The sequence below is a fragment of the Sorex araneus genome, chromosome 1 (genome assembly GCF_027595985.1).
Source record: "Sorex araneus isolate mSorAra2 chromosome 1, mSorAra2.pri, whole genome shotgun sequence".
NCBI lineage: Eukaryota > Metazoa > Chordata > Mammalia > Eulipotyphla > Soricidae > Sorex > Sorex araneus.
In genome coordinates this window covers 338,953,312-338,967,401 of record NC_073302.1, presented here as the reverse complement: position 1 = coordinate 338,967,401, position 14,090 = coordinate 338,953,312, and the positions used below count along the sequence as shown (strand labels likewise).

Below are 14,090 nucleotides of genomic sequence, written 5' to 3'. Positions count from 1 at the left end.
GGGCACCGATCTCGGTAATGTTGACTTCGTAAAGCACTCCGGATTGCAGTGATTCCCTTGCAGTGATTGGGAAGGCAGGAACATTCCCTTTTTTTTAGCTCCTGCCTTTCTCACTTGTTGCAGTATTATAGTAGATGAATTTTAAGCTGAGGGTATCTTCAAATTTTTATAGAAAAACATTAAATTTTAAATAATTATAAAATTTTTGTAAGGGAAGAATCTTTAGAGTTGTTGCTTTAAAGTTTACCTCTTAGTCTTTTTAGTGTGTATATAGATATACACACACATGTGACACACATCTTCTGCCTCTTAGCCGAGTTCCCCAGCCTAGGCATATTGATTAATTTTGCATGTGCTCAGGTCTTACGCCTGGGTCCGTCCCCCAAATTCTGGCAGGCACTGGGGACCGTGTGTAGTGTGAGGGATGGAACCTGGGTCTGCTACATGAAAGGCAAGCCCTTACTTGCTGAACTATCTAGCCGAAGGCATATTTTTTTGTTAGTGTCAGTAGAAATTCTAAAGTGTCTTTGTGTGTTCTTCCTGTAGCATATGGTTTCACTTCTAATCATAGGGCAGCTGCGCAGTGGTTCATGCTGGAGTCTTTTCATTGCTTGAAAGTGTCTTTTAGTAGTGATCGGCACTTTCCTTCTTCTCAATCCAGAGCCCTGGAATGACCCTGCCCCATTATTCTTACGGGGATGGTAATCGTAGTATTCCGCAACCAGGACCTAGTGGACGATCCCACGAGGACTCCTGGGCTCCTCCTGGGACTTACGGGATGGCAAACCGGTACCCCTGGCCGCCAGCTGCTCCCGCAGCACCGCCCGGTCACCTCTACGTGAGCGAGAACGCTCCCCCGTGGCCTGGCGCTGGCTCTCCTCGTGCTCCTCAGCCACCTCCCTCACCGCCTCTGCAGCAACCCAAGGTAGGGCTGGAGGCAGCTGGGCCACAGAGCACAGCCCACACCTGGCACACTGATGGGTTTCCATGGGGTGAATGACCAAGAGCTGGTGACTACCTCCTCCCTGCCCGTGGCTGTACCTAGCCCAGATTTCATCTCTCCCACCTCCCGATTTGGTGAAAAGTGGCTTTACTTTTTAGGACAGTTTCAGGTTCACAGCCATTATCAACAGGAAGAATACTCATTTGCTGTTTGTTTTTATCTGAATGTTAAAACCAGAGTTTGTGTTTTAGTACCCTAGCTTAAAGAGAGAAGACAAAATCAAGTGAAGTGTTCCAGAAGGTTTAATGAAACTGTAGGCTTGAACATCATTTACTTTGGCTGGGTTCCTTTTCATAACCTGTCTTGGTGTTAACAAGGGGGAAACTGATTTCTTTATTCACTCACTGGATGGATTATGATGTGATCAGAATAGACTGAGATACTCATTTGATGACCTGCACCAGGGCAGATCCCAGCCATCGTACTTGGAACTCTGGCTTTTACTTTGACAGAGCATTCATTTCATTCTTGCCCACCTTTTTACATTTATTTATTTATTTATCTATCTATTTATTTATTTATTTATTTATTTATTTATTGGGGTAGCAGGTCACACAACGATACTCAAGAGTTCCTCCTGGCTCTGCACTCAGGAATTACTCCTAGTAGTGCTTGGGAGACCATATGGGATGCTGGGGATTGAAGCTGAGTCAGCTGCATGCAAGGCAAATGCCCTACCGGCTGTACTATCACTCCAGCCCTTATCCACCTTTTATTTATTTATTTATAATTTTTTTATTAGTGAACGACCATGAGGTACAGTTACAGACTTACAAACTTTCGTGCTTGCATTTCAGTCATACAGTGGTCGAGTACCCATCTCTCCACCAGTGCCCATTTTCCACCATCAGTGGTCCCAGCATCCCTCCCATCACCACCCCCCATTCCCCCCATCCCGCCTCTGTGGCAGAGCATTCCCTTTTGCTCTCTCTCTCTCCTTTTCCTTGTCCACCTTTTTAGAGTTGTATTTTCCCAACATGATTCAAGAGTGAGGTCCAGCTTTACTGGTGGGGAATCTATTTATGTACCTTCCTGGTCAAGTGAAAGATATGAGCAAATAACTGTAATGTTGATGGATTCCCATTAACATGCTTTTCCTCCCTTTGCTCTCCTACTTCAAGGATTCCTCATACTCCTATAGCCAGCCTGATCCAGGCCTGAACCAGCACAGCTTTCCTTGCAGTGTCCATCAGTATCAGCCCTCAGGAGCAGTGAACAGTGACAACTCCGAGCCTTTGGATCCCCAAGTCCAGTACAGTGCTGAGCCTCAGCTGTATGGGAATTCTAGCAGTGAGCATGCCAGCAGTCAAGGTCAAAGTAGTCTCCCCGAGGAGCCTTTATCTTCAGATCAAAGTACTCCCCCAGGTATTAAGAAAATCATACACGTGCTGGAGAAGGTCCAGTACCTTGAGCAAGAAGTTGAAGAGTTCATAGGGAAGAAGACAGACAAAGCATACTGGCTTCTGGAAGAAATGCTGACCAAGGAGCTGTTGGAACTGGATTCAGTTGAAACTGGGGGCCAGGATTCTGTTCGGCAGGCCAGGAAAGAGGCTGTTTGTAAAATCCAGGCCATCCTGGAAAAATTGGAAAAAAAGGGCTTATGAAAAGATAAGAAACAAAGGGGAAAGCTCCTATTACTAACTTGACCAAAGAACTCTTGGTTTTGGTTGATTCCTCACATCCTGAAATGCCTGTTGATAGCAAGAAGCAGTACATTCTGACTTCGACTCAGCGCTTGGAAAGCTGCTAATGGACGGGGCGAACATTTTAATTATGAATTGTTTCAGGTTTTCAGACCAATGAATGTAATCGGAAACTGGAGTGTTCAATATTGCCAATTAGATTAATTCCTTAGACTTGTGGGTAATCTAGCAAGCTGCTTCTTATCAGCAGGAGGTAAAATACACTTGTGTAACAGGCTTATCTGAAACCTCCCAGACGAGACTGTGATCCCAGACCGTTCTTTTTTGAACATCTGGATCACTTGTCACATTTTTGTACATTGTGACTGCTTCCAGTGTACACCTGTAAATTACAGCTTGGACTTTAGCCTTTCTTGAGCCCTGTTTTGTTTTGTTATTTGCAGTTCACAAATATAGTATTCTCTATTTCTTGGTATATTTTGTAGTAATATGTTTAATATAATAATTCGAGAGACTATTGATAGCCAGAGAGTATGGCAATTCTGAATGAATTTATATCTTTTCTTCACTTGAATATGTTGTAATGTGTGTAGTGAGTTTCTGAGATAAATTGTCTCCCCTTTTGTATTGATCATTAGGTTCAAGTTTTATCATGTCTCTTCAGTGTTACTAGAGGAAGGTAAATTTGGAAGTGGCAATTCATAGGAATGAAATTGATTGTTGGCCATCTTTGAGTTTTTATTTTTTTAGTTGTATTTGGATAAAGATTCTCTAAACAGAATATAATTACTTCTTCACTATTGTTGCTTCCATATGAAGCATTATGATAAATAGAGATAAAAATTTAATGCCACAGTGAGTGGAGATAATAACTGAAAAAGGAAATAAATAGGACATGGAAGTTCTACTCTATCCAGAATTGGAATTTCACTATCGAGACCTCAATGAGCAGATTTCAGCTCAGTTTATGATACAGAATAATGAGGGTGAGTAAAGGGTTCGTGCTCAGGGATATACCAAGAGTGGGGAATCATCTCTGCAAGGCAGGTTTGCTTCTGGGGACGCATTTGGCAGTGCTCAGGGCGTGTTTCCAGCTCTGCTCAGGAGAGGCCCTAGACAGTGCCCAGGGGTGTTGCCTGGGGGTGGCAGCATGCAAGACAGCGCCTCAGCCTGTGCACTGTCCCTCCAGCCCCAGGGAGATTTGGTTTTTATCTTTATTTCCCTGGAATAAATTGCACACACACAATATTGCCTGTTTTGTAAGAAAAGATGTTTTATTACCATTAATTTTCATTATAGATCCCAATTTCAGGAGAGAATATTGAAATGTCTACTCTGGGCTTGCTTGGACAGCTCTCTGCTTTTACATGGTGTTTCTGACTTTACACCTGAAGTGAGTTCTAGTATACAGTATCTGTAATTGGGAAGCAGCTGCTTCTTACCAAGATGTTCAAATGATAATGTTTTTTGCCTAAAATGCCAGGCTTGTTAACAAATCTCTCAGCCCTCTCCTCTCCTTACACATGAAATACTATTGATAGGACAAATATGATGAGAAGACAAGAGTAAAAATATTGGCTGCACTAAATATGGTAAAAAATAATCATATGGTTGGAATGCATGATTTTATGAGAGAATATGGTGATAATTTTACTATAGTAAATACTGGCTTACCATAGGAATGTTAAAAATGTTTTTCTCGAGTTGGAGCGATAGTACAGCGGGTAGGGCGTTTGCCTTGCATGTGGCTGACCCAGGTTTGATTTCCAGCATCCCATATGGTCCTCTGAGCACCGCCAGGGGTGATTCCTGAGTGCAGAGCCAGGAGTAACCCCTTGCATTGCCAGATGTGAACCCCCACCCCCCCAAAAAAAAAAGAAAAGAAAAAAAACACTTTTCTACGAAAATTAGAAACTTGAAATTAAAAATTTAGGATTGGGGACCTTTAAATTAATGTAAACCAGCGAGTGGTAATTCAGGAGATGAATATTACTACTTAATTGAGTGCCCAACATACCAATTTTCATAGTCTTGATATATATATTTACATTATACACATAGATACATTTATGTGTGTATTTTTGTCTTTTAAAAATTTTTTTTGAGGTGACTTTGGACTGAATTGAAGAGTTGTAAGATAAACACTCAACTTCCCGTTATATTAACATCTGCTAACCATAGAACACTTATTAAATTTACAAAGTTAGCCTTGATACAATACTGTTAACTAGAGTTTTAAAACCAGAGATTTCCTTTGTCTTTTCACAAATGTCCTTTTACTCTCCCAGGGTCCAAACAGGACCCGAGTGGCTGTGTCTCACTGTGCCCTCCAGTCTGGGTGTGTTGGCGCCTGGCTTGTCCTGCAGTCCTGGTATCGTTGATCCTGCTCACTGCCTAAGGTGGTGTCTGTCTGCTAGAATTCTCAACCCTCAACTTCCTGTGTCCTCCTTTGTGGTGACTGTATATTTGCTGGGACCCTTTGAGACTATGCAAATGTCCTGTTTCTGCTTAATTGTTTGCCCACTCATTTTTGGAGCCCTTGGCAGATCTTGCTTTGTGTCAGTTCCTTACTGTGGCGGTCAAATGGTGATTTCTACTTCTCCTATTTTTTCTGTTTCTTCATTGGAATTCTTTGGTAAGGGAAGGGTCATCACTTCTGAATTGTATTTCTAATTATAGTAAGATTCAGGATAAGTACAAACTGAACCTAAAGCTGTGTAAACCATGTTAAAATGTTCTAAATACCAATATCTAAGGAAAGACAATTAAGACAGTAAGCTCCTTCAGAAAGTACAATGAACTTAATAAGGAGAATAATATTCATAATTTGTGGGTTTAGTTTAAGTTTTGATTAAATATTGACTCCAGAATGAATTTAAAATTTTATTGATATGTGATTGATATTAAAACGTGTCTAAATTTATATTCCCGTGGGTTAATTTTTGTCAAAATCTTGAATAAAGTTTCCCAGACCTGGCATGTTAAACACAACCGTCTTCTGTGTGGTAAATGCTAATATAAATTTGTAAGTCCTAATGAGTCATCTGGGGAGTGGGTTGGTGTGAATTTTTTCTTGTGTTTGGGGGCCTACGTGGCGATTTTGGGTCTGTATCTGGACCCTGCTTGGGGGGAGAGGTCATTCCTGGAGGTGCCCGGAGGCTGCAGGCGCCGGGGATCAGACCTGCTGCTTCTGCACGCACAGCCCAGGGGTTGGACTCTCTCTCCCTGTCCTTGGTGTGGGACTCTCTCTTACGGTTTCGACAGTGTTCTTTGGAGTCAGTTCCTTAAGTGGTTAGTATAGTGCCACTACAGATAGGCCGATTTAGGTGTGAGGCTGAGAGTGGGGTAAGGCCGGAAGTCGCACCTCCTTTGTGCCCTTTGGCTGAGTAGGATGCTGGCAGCTCTGCCGGTAGGTCTGTGGCAAAGACAGCTCAAGAAGCAAACTAGACTGGAGCACATCTGCGGGCCTGTGTGTGAGCAGCCGGCAACCTTGAACACACCCTTGATGTGTGCAGACTCACACTGACAAGGAGCAGGACTGGTGGCACGCAGGTCTGCAAATACCACGGAAAGCGTGTGACTGGGGACACTGGCACAGTGAAGTGACAAGCCTGAGTTGCTCCATGGAGGAAGCAGTCTCCTGCTCTCGTTTCCACTTCCCCTTACACGGCAGAAACCACTTTCCACTGGGTTTAAGAGCTAATAGCTATTATTAAAATAATTGTGTCAATTCTTCACTCATCAACTTCGGATCATTCCCACTGATTCTGAATTACACTGAATGAGGATCTAGGTTTGTATCTCCCCATCATGCACCAGTAGATGTGCTTTCCCTGCCACCTTTTCAATCTGTTTATAGGGTATTTACATACAATATCATCATCATCATCCCATTGATCGTCGAATTTCTCGAGCAGTCTCAGTAATGTCTCCATTCGTCCTAGCTATGAGATTTTAGAAGCCTCTCTAGTCCTTCCCAATGATGCTGCATTGGAGGCTCTTTCAGGGTCAGGGGAATGAGACCCAGCTTGTTACTGGTTTTGGCATATGAATACACCATGGGGACCTTGCGAGGCTCTCTCATGGGGGCAGGAAGCTCCCGGTAGTTTGCCAGAATCTCCCAGAGGGAGAAGTAGGCTATAAGATATCACGTGGCTGCAAAGTGGCCACGCACTTCCGGGAGCTTGCTTTCAAGTCTCTGGATGTTGGCCATTGGTGGGATTACATGGTGCTGGGGGCAGTCCCTGGGTGTGACCGCCTAGCTACTGGGAAATGGGAAATCTGAGCAGAGGAGGCCCAGTCGCAATCCAGTTAGGCTTGGAGGTCTCAGCCCTGGGTCCCACACACCTGGGTTCATCTGCCGGTACCTTCATGCGTGAGGCTCGTCTGAACATGTGGAAAGGGGCCTTGAGCATGGCTGTGGCTATGCTCCGGAGGTCTTCAGCTGCCGGGAGCTCTGCTCGGGGCGGGGAAGGAAGCTGGAGCCCATCCCCTCCGAGGGGCCCCGGGGAAGACAGGCATGCGCTGGCAAGAGACTCTGTCATACAATATGTTGTATATATACAATATATTGCTTGGAATTTTCCTGCAAGGGAAATTTTACTCTCCATATTTTGTTTATTCACTTCTACCAGCATGGACTCAGATTTTCCATTTTCTTTTTTGTTTGGTGGTGCTAGGAATGGAAGCAGGGCCTCGCCTATGCAAGGCATACTTAGATTCTTTGCTTCTGGTGATGTTCAGGGTGTACTCCAGCAATGCCAGCAGGCTGAGGCCACGTGTGCTGTTGGGGACCACATCTGGCCTTCCAGCACTCAGACCACACACCCAGCTCTGGCTACTGCTAGATGTGGGGTCACTACCACAGGACTTGGGGGCTATAAGATGCCACAGATTGAGGGGCTAGAGAAATAGCACAGCGGGTAGGGCGTTTGCCTTGCACGTAGCCGACCCAGGTTCAATTCCCAGCATCCCATATGGTCCCCTGAGCACTGCCAGGAGGTAATTCCTGAGTGTCGGGCCAGGAGTAACCCCTGTGCGGTGCCAGGTGTGACCCAAAAAGAAAAAAAAAAAAGATGCCACAGATTGAACTCGGATTTCCAACAATGCAAAATGTGCTCAGTGCATTAGTTGTCTACCCAGCCCAATACTTGTGTTATGATCTAAAACAACCTTTGTGTATGTGTGTGTGTGGGGGGGTGGTTTGGGCCAACCTGGCAATGCTCAGGGGTTACTCCTGGCTTTGCATTCAGAAATTACACCTAGTAATGCTCAGGAGACAATATGGGATGCTAGGAATTGAAGCCGGGTTGACCCAGTGCAAGGCATACACCCTACCTGCTATACTATCTCTCTCTGGCCCCTAAAAAAAATTGTTTTGTTACTGAATTTGTCTTATGCTGACCAACAGACAATTGTTTTCTTGTCTGTGTTGGCCAATATGGTGACTTCTAAGTATCTCAGTTATGTTTTCATTTTCTTGGGGAAGATGCCTCCCAAGCAGTAGACCATTGGTTGAGTGTGAGGGGTCCAGGATGTGGTGCTACTTGGACCCTGCAGTACTAGGGACCACATCTTGTGCTTGGGGATCATGTGGTGCCAAGGATTGAGCATGGGTACAAGACACATATCTTAACCCCTGTACTATCTCCCTGATCTTTGGTTCTTCTTATGAAAAATGGTAGGGGCTGGTGGTGTGGCCCAGCAGAAGAAATACACATACCTACCATTGAAATAAACTCAGTGTTTACAATTTTTTTATTACTGTTGATTTTTTATTTATTTTTTTCACTGGTATTTAGAGGCTCCCCACATTGCGAAGCATGAGCTTTCTCCATGGACCTCACAGTTCAGTTTTAAGTTCTATCTTTGGGCTGGAAAGATAGTACAGCTGGTCTTAGATTCTTGCCTTATATGTGGCCTGCGCGTTCCCCCGAAATCTCTCCGGCCCGCGGAGAGACAACAGTGGAAAGCGCTCCTAATTGAGTGGGATCTGTGAGCGGTCCCGACCTGAGAATAAAACTGGTGAGGTTAGGAAGAAGGAGGCTCAAGACAACACATGCTGATCAAGAGCATCTTTATTACCAGCCATGCTGGTTTTATACCTTTCTTAGCAGGGGGTTGGTACATGAGTTGTCAATCATCAGGGAAGTGTCTTCTCAGACCAAATAAGGAAAAGTTCAGGGTGTTCTTTGGTGGGCTACAATATTCTCTAAGAGTCGGTTGAGAAATAGTGGGGAGGGGAAGACAAGGGTTTATCTGGCAGGAACATCTGTCAGGAGGAACGTACAAGGTTTCATAAGCTAGGGTATGGCTTTTAATGTAAAGGAAGGTATTCTACTCTACAGGCCCTGAGGGTCTCGTGGTTAATTGTCCTGGGCTACTTTTACTTCTTGAGTTTAACTATTTCCTTTGTCACAAGGGCACCTGTGCCTCAGGTTATGCAAACGCTGGTAATGGAATTTTCCGGTTTGTACAGAGTAAAAGGTTGAGGGGTTCAGGGTCCTAAACAGTCCCCAACAGTGGCCGACCTTGCTTTGATCCCTGGCACCTGTATAGTTCACGAACTCTGCCAGGAGTGATCTCTGAGCATCCCTGGGTGTGGCCCCAAAACAAAAAGAAAACTTAAAAAATCACTTTGATTTTGGGCTGCAAAGATCGTACGGGGGTAAACTACGTACTTTGCGTCTCAGTGACCCTGGTCTAAATCCCTGACACTGCCCAGGGTCCCCTGGGTAACCCAAAAGTCACTTCTGAGCAGAGTCAGGAGAAGCCCCCAAGCAAGCTATGTACAATTTAAAAATGAATGGATGAATGAAAATTGTTTTCTAGATCACAATCCTTCTTTGGGTTTGTTGGATTTTCCCCATCTAAGGGGCCTTATCTGACAGTGCTCAGGGGTCATTCCTGGTAGGAATGGGAACCATGTGGGGAGCTTGAATCGAACCTGGGTCAGCTACATGGAAGGCAAGTTCCCTGCCCTTTGTATGTCTTAAGTTTTTAATGTTTATAAAATCCTGTGTCTTTTTTTTTTTTTTTTAATTTTTTGGTTTTTGGGACACAACCAGTGGTGCTAGGGTTTACTTCGGGCTCTGTGCTCAGGGACCAGTCCTGTTGGGGCTGGGGACCATGCCAGATGCGTGCAAGCAAGTGCCCCTATCTGCTGTGCTGTTGCTTCAGCCCCACCAGGAGTGGTCCCTGAGCATAAATTTTTCTTTTAGGGATCAGACTTTGGTGTCTAAGACCTCTCTGCTTAACCCCCGAAAATTTTTATATTTTACATTTCACTTGCAACATTTCTGTTTTCCCCATCTACGAGAAAACCTTACCTTAATGGAAACTTATAAAGTCTAGAAGAACCACCTTACCATACAGCTTAACAGGTCAAAACAAAATGTTCCTCATTGATGTAAGATATGTCACTTATTTATTTATTTATTTACTTAAATTTTTATTGAATCACCATGTGGAAAGTTACAAAGTTCTCATGTTTATGTCTCAGTTATACAATATTGAAACACCCATCCCTTCATCAGTGCCCATATTCCACCACCAAAATCCCCAGTATACCCCCCGCCCCCGCCCCCCACCCCCAACTGTATAACTGATGAATTTCACTTCATTTTCTCTTTACCTTGATTACGTTCCATATTTCAACACAAAACTCACTATTGTTGTTGGAGTCTCCCCCCAAGAAAGACAGCCCTACTACCAAGGAAGCATTTGATAATTAGTTTTCCATTGCTGAGAATAAAGAGATATGTAGTCCCACTGCTCCAAGTACATAACTCTTTTTTTTTCCTTTTTCCTTTTCCTTTCCCCCGCCCTCATCCCCCTTCCCGTGCCTCATAGTATGGTGGACACCATGCCGTGTTTCTCCCTGAAAATGGGAAACAACTGGGAAAGAGGGATATTTCCTCTTCTCGGCCGGCGTGGGGCTGTTGCTTAGTTTCACAGTCCAGAAAAGTGGCTGCTACTTTAATAACCTTCAATATTTCAACAAAAACTCACTGTTATTATTTGGAGTTTCCCCCCCAAGTCAGACCTGTTAAAAAGGAACCGTTTCACATTGCTGACAATTATAGATGTTAAGTCGCACAGACGCAGCAGCATCCGCACAGTTTTGAATTTCTGTATAAAGTCCAGGGGAAATTCTGCCAGAAATTGCATAGCCCAGCTCACAGTCCCAGTGCATTGCTGTAAGAAGTCTCTGGAATCAAAGTCTTTAGGCGAAGAGGGTCCGTTTCACTCTCAGCAGCTCCGAATTTATCTGGGTATAAGTCACTTTCTTTGAAAAAAAAATCTAAGCTTATTAGTGTTGAGGGCAGGAACTATTCTCGTTTGCCTCACATGCACCAACCCGAGTTTGATTCCTCCATCCCTCTTGGAGAGCCCAGCAAGCTACCAAGAGTATCCTGCTTGCTTGCATGGCAGAGCCTGGCAAGCTCCCCATGGTATTCGATATGCCAAAAACAGTAACAAGTGTCACAATGGAGACGTTACTGGTGCCTGCTCGAGCAAATCAAACAATGGGACAACAGTGCTACAGTGCTTTGTTAATGGTTTATGAGCTTAAAATTTACCGACTTACAGCTGTAGAAGAACACAGTTGAGTATTAAAATTCCTTCTAGGGGCTGGAGCAATAGTACAGTGGGTAGGGCATTTGCCTTGCACACGGCCAACCTGGGTTCAATTCCCAGCATCCCATATGGTCCCCCGAGCACCACCAGGAGTGATTCCTAGTGCAGAGCCAGGAGTAACCTCTGAGTATAGCCGGGTGTGACCCAAAAAGCAAAAATAAATAAATAAATAATAAAATTCCTTCTAGTCCTAATGTGTTCTCTGCCACCAACCCCATGGTTCTACGGATTGAACCCAGGGCCTCACGTGCAAGACTCATGCTCTATCATGGAGACATATCTCTGGATCCCACATCCTATCATTCCTTGTTTACAGATAAAGTCAGTTTGTAGTACTGATGAAATTTTAGCTTAGGTCTTCTACTTCCTGATTTAAATTCATTGTTTTTCACAGCATTCTGTTTTACAGATTTAAACATAGGTTCATGAACTCCTTTGTTGTTTTGTTTGTTTGTTTGTTTGGGGGTTTTTTTGGTTTTTTTGTTTGTTTGTTTGTTTGTTTGCTTTTTTGGGTCACATCCAGCGATGCTCAGGAGTTATTCCTGGTTCATGCACTCAAAAATTACTCCTGGCGGTGCTCAGGGGACCACATGGGATGCTGGGAATCGAACCTGGGTCGGCCGCATTCAAGGCAAATGCCCTACCCACCATGCTATCATCCAGCCTCTCATGAACTCCTTTGAGGGGAGGGGAAATAGACATTTTAAAAGAATCTTGGTAGCATATTTCAGGATTCTTTGGTTTCTTTTTGCTTTGGAGCCACAACTGACAGTGCTCATGGCTTATTCCTTGTTCTGTGCTTGGGTCACCCCTGGTTATGTCAGGAGGCCAAGCCCATGGGGTTGGCTGTGTGCAAGGCAAATGCCCTCCCCACTGTCTTATCTGGCCCTTCTTCAATGTCTTAGTGTTTGAGAATCATTGCCCCAAGTGGAAGTTGTCTTCACATTATAGTCAAGACATCAGAGAAAACAATTTTTCCCAGTTTTGGAAGCCTGTATGTGAATTGGGGACAGAAGACGTCTTCTTATGGAAACTATCTTGGAGGGAGATAGCTTAAAGAGCTAGAGCGCAGGCCAGGGACGCCAGCGGGGTGCTTGCCTTGCCTGTGCCTTCGAAAGTCTCCAGCACTCCATACGTTTCCCTAGCCCACTCCAGGAGTGAGACCTGAGTGCAGAGCCAGGAGTGAAAACTAACTGAAGCTGGGCTTGGCCCCCTACAATAACGAGGGGCTGGAGCAGTAGGACCTTTGCCTTGCACGCTGCTGACCCATAAGGTTCCCGAGCACTGCCGGGGTATTCCTGAGTGCAGAGCCAGTAGTAACCCCTGATCATCGCCGGATATGACCCCCAAGCAAAACAGAACAGTACAAATGAGCATCTGCTTTTGGGCATGAACCTGGGTTTGAGCCCTTTGAGCCAAGTGTCTGGCCCCAGGCCGTGCTCAAGTGTGTGCCCCATAGTATTTGCACCTAAATCATGAGGAGTACTTGTTTGAAATCAAGATTCCTGAATCCCACCTAAAGAGCTACTGAAGGAGAGTTTCATTTTTTTGGACATGGTTTTTGGGCCACACATGACGGTGCTCATGGTTCACTCTTGGCTCTACATTCCGGGATCACTCCAGAGAGGTTCGGGAGACTATGCTGGAGACTGAACCTGAGTTGGCTGTATGCAAGGCAAGCACTCTACCCTCTGGTGTACTCTCTCTGACCCCTGGATGAGAATTTCTGTAGCTGTGCCTGGGCATTTGAGTAATTCCACATTTATAACTTCCACTGTATAAGAGGCTCTTGTCTCTTACAGCACTCACAAGATGTAGTTATTGTTTATATACGTACCTTTCTAAGGAGACGTGAACTCTTTCACAATGAACGTGCTTTTTCACCACTTTGTATTATAATCAAGTACCAGGATGGTACAGGTAATAGCTATAGTTCTCAAAGGGTGGGCCATGGCCACTAGCTTACAGAGATCACAAGGTCAAATGGTTTGGGTTTGGGGCCATACCCTATGTGCTCGGGTTCTGTGTTCAGGACTGACACCTGGAGGTGCTGGGGGGACCATACCATGTACTGGGAACTGAACTGCCATGGCTGTATGCAAGGCCTTAGCCACTGGATTATCACTCCAGGCCTCTCAAAATGATTTTCTTAATAATACTATGATTTGCTGTGCTATTGACATTTGCACTGTTGATGTAAAAAACTGATGGTTCTTCCGCCAGGAATAATTCCTAAGTGCAAAGCCAGGAGTAACCCCTGTGCATCGCCAGGTGTGACCCAAAAACAAAACAAAACAGAAAACAAAAAAACTGATGGAGCTTTAACAAGAATTAAAGCAATGGAAACAAAGTCATTGGATGCCTAATTAAACTAGCTTATTTTTCATGGCACTTCTGTTTTATTTAAAAGTACAAATGACAAACTATATGGTTCTTCAGATATAGGCCTTGATGGGCTGGGACTTCCCATGATAACAAAGTGAGCTTGTCATGCCAAAGAAAATAATGAATACTTGTCATGAGAGATAAAATTTGGGTGGGGGAGGAGGACAAAGAGTCCATGGGGTAAGGTGCTTCTTTGCACATGGCCAAACTGGGTTCAATCCCCAGGAACCCACATGGTCTTCTGAGCTTTCCAGGAGTGATTCCTGAGTGTCACCTGGTATGATCTCAAAGCAAAACAAAAAAGATAAAATTTGGACTTTGAAGGGAAAACTTTTGTAAAACTTTTTTTTTTCTTTTGGGTTTTTGGCAACACCCAGCAGTGCTGAGACTCTGAGCTCAGGGATCACTCCTCACAGCTC

General features: G+C 44.4%; 1 protein-coding gene across 3 annotated transcripts in view; it reads left to right on the top strand.

Annotated features, from left to right (window-relative positions):
- Positions 1-5,637, top strand: part of BAG4 (BAG cochaperone 4) — a 41,810-nt gene extending 36,173 nt beyond the window's left edge. For 2 of the 3 annotated variants that reach the window (XM_004606864.3, XM_004606865.2), the window contains 2 exons: positions 662-925; positions 2,125-5,637. In XM_004606864.3, coding sequence (XP_004606921.2) covers positions 662-925; positions 2,125-2,607 — 747 coding nt within the window. In that variant the 3' untranslated portion in view covers positions 2,608-5,637. The remainder of the gene's footprint in view (positions 1-661; positions 926-2,124) is intronic. The other variant, XM_055124637.1, reaches the window with a different exon arrangement.
- The last annotated feature ends 8,453 nt before the right edge of the window (positions 5,638-14,090 follow it).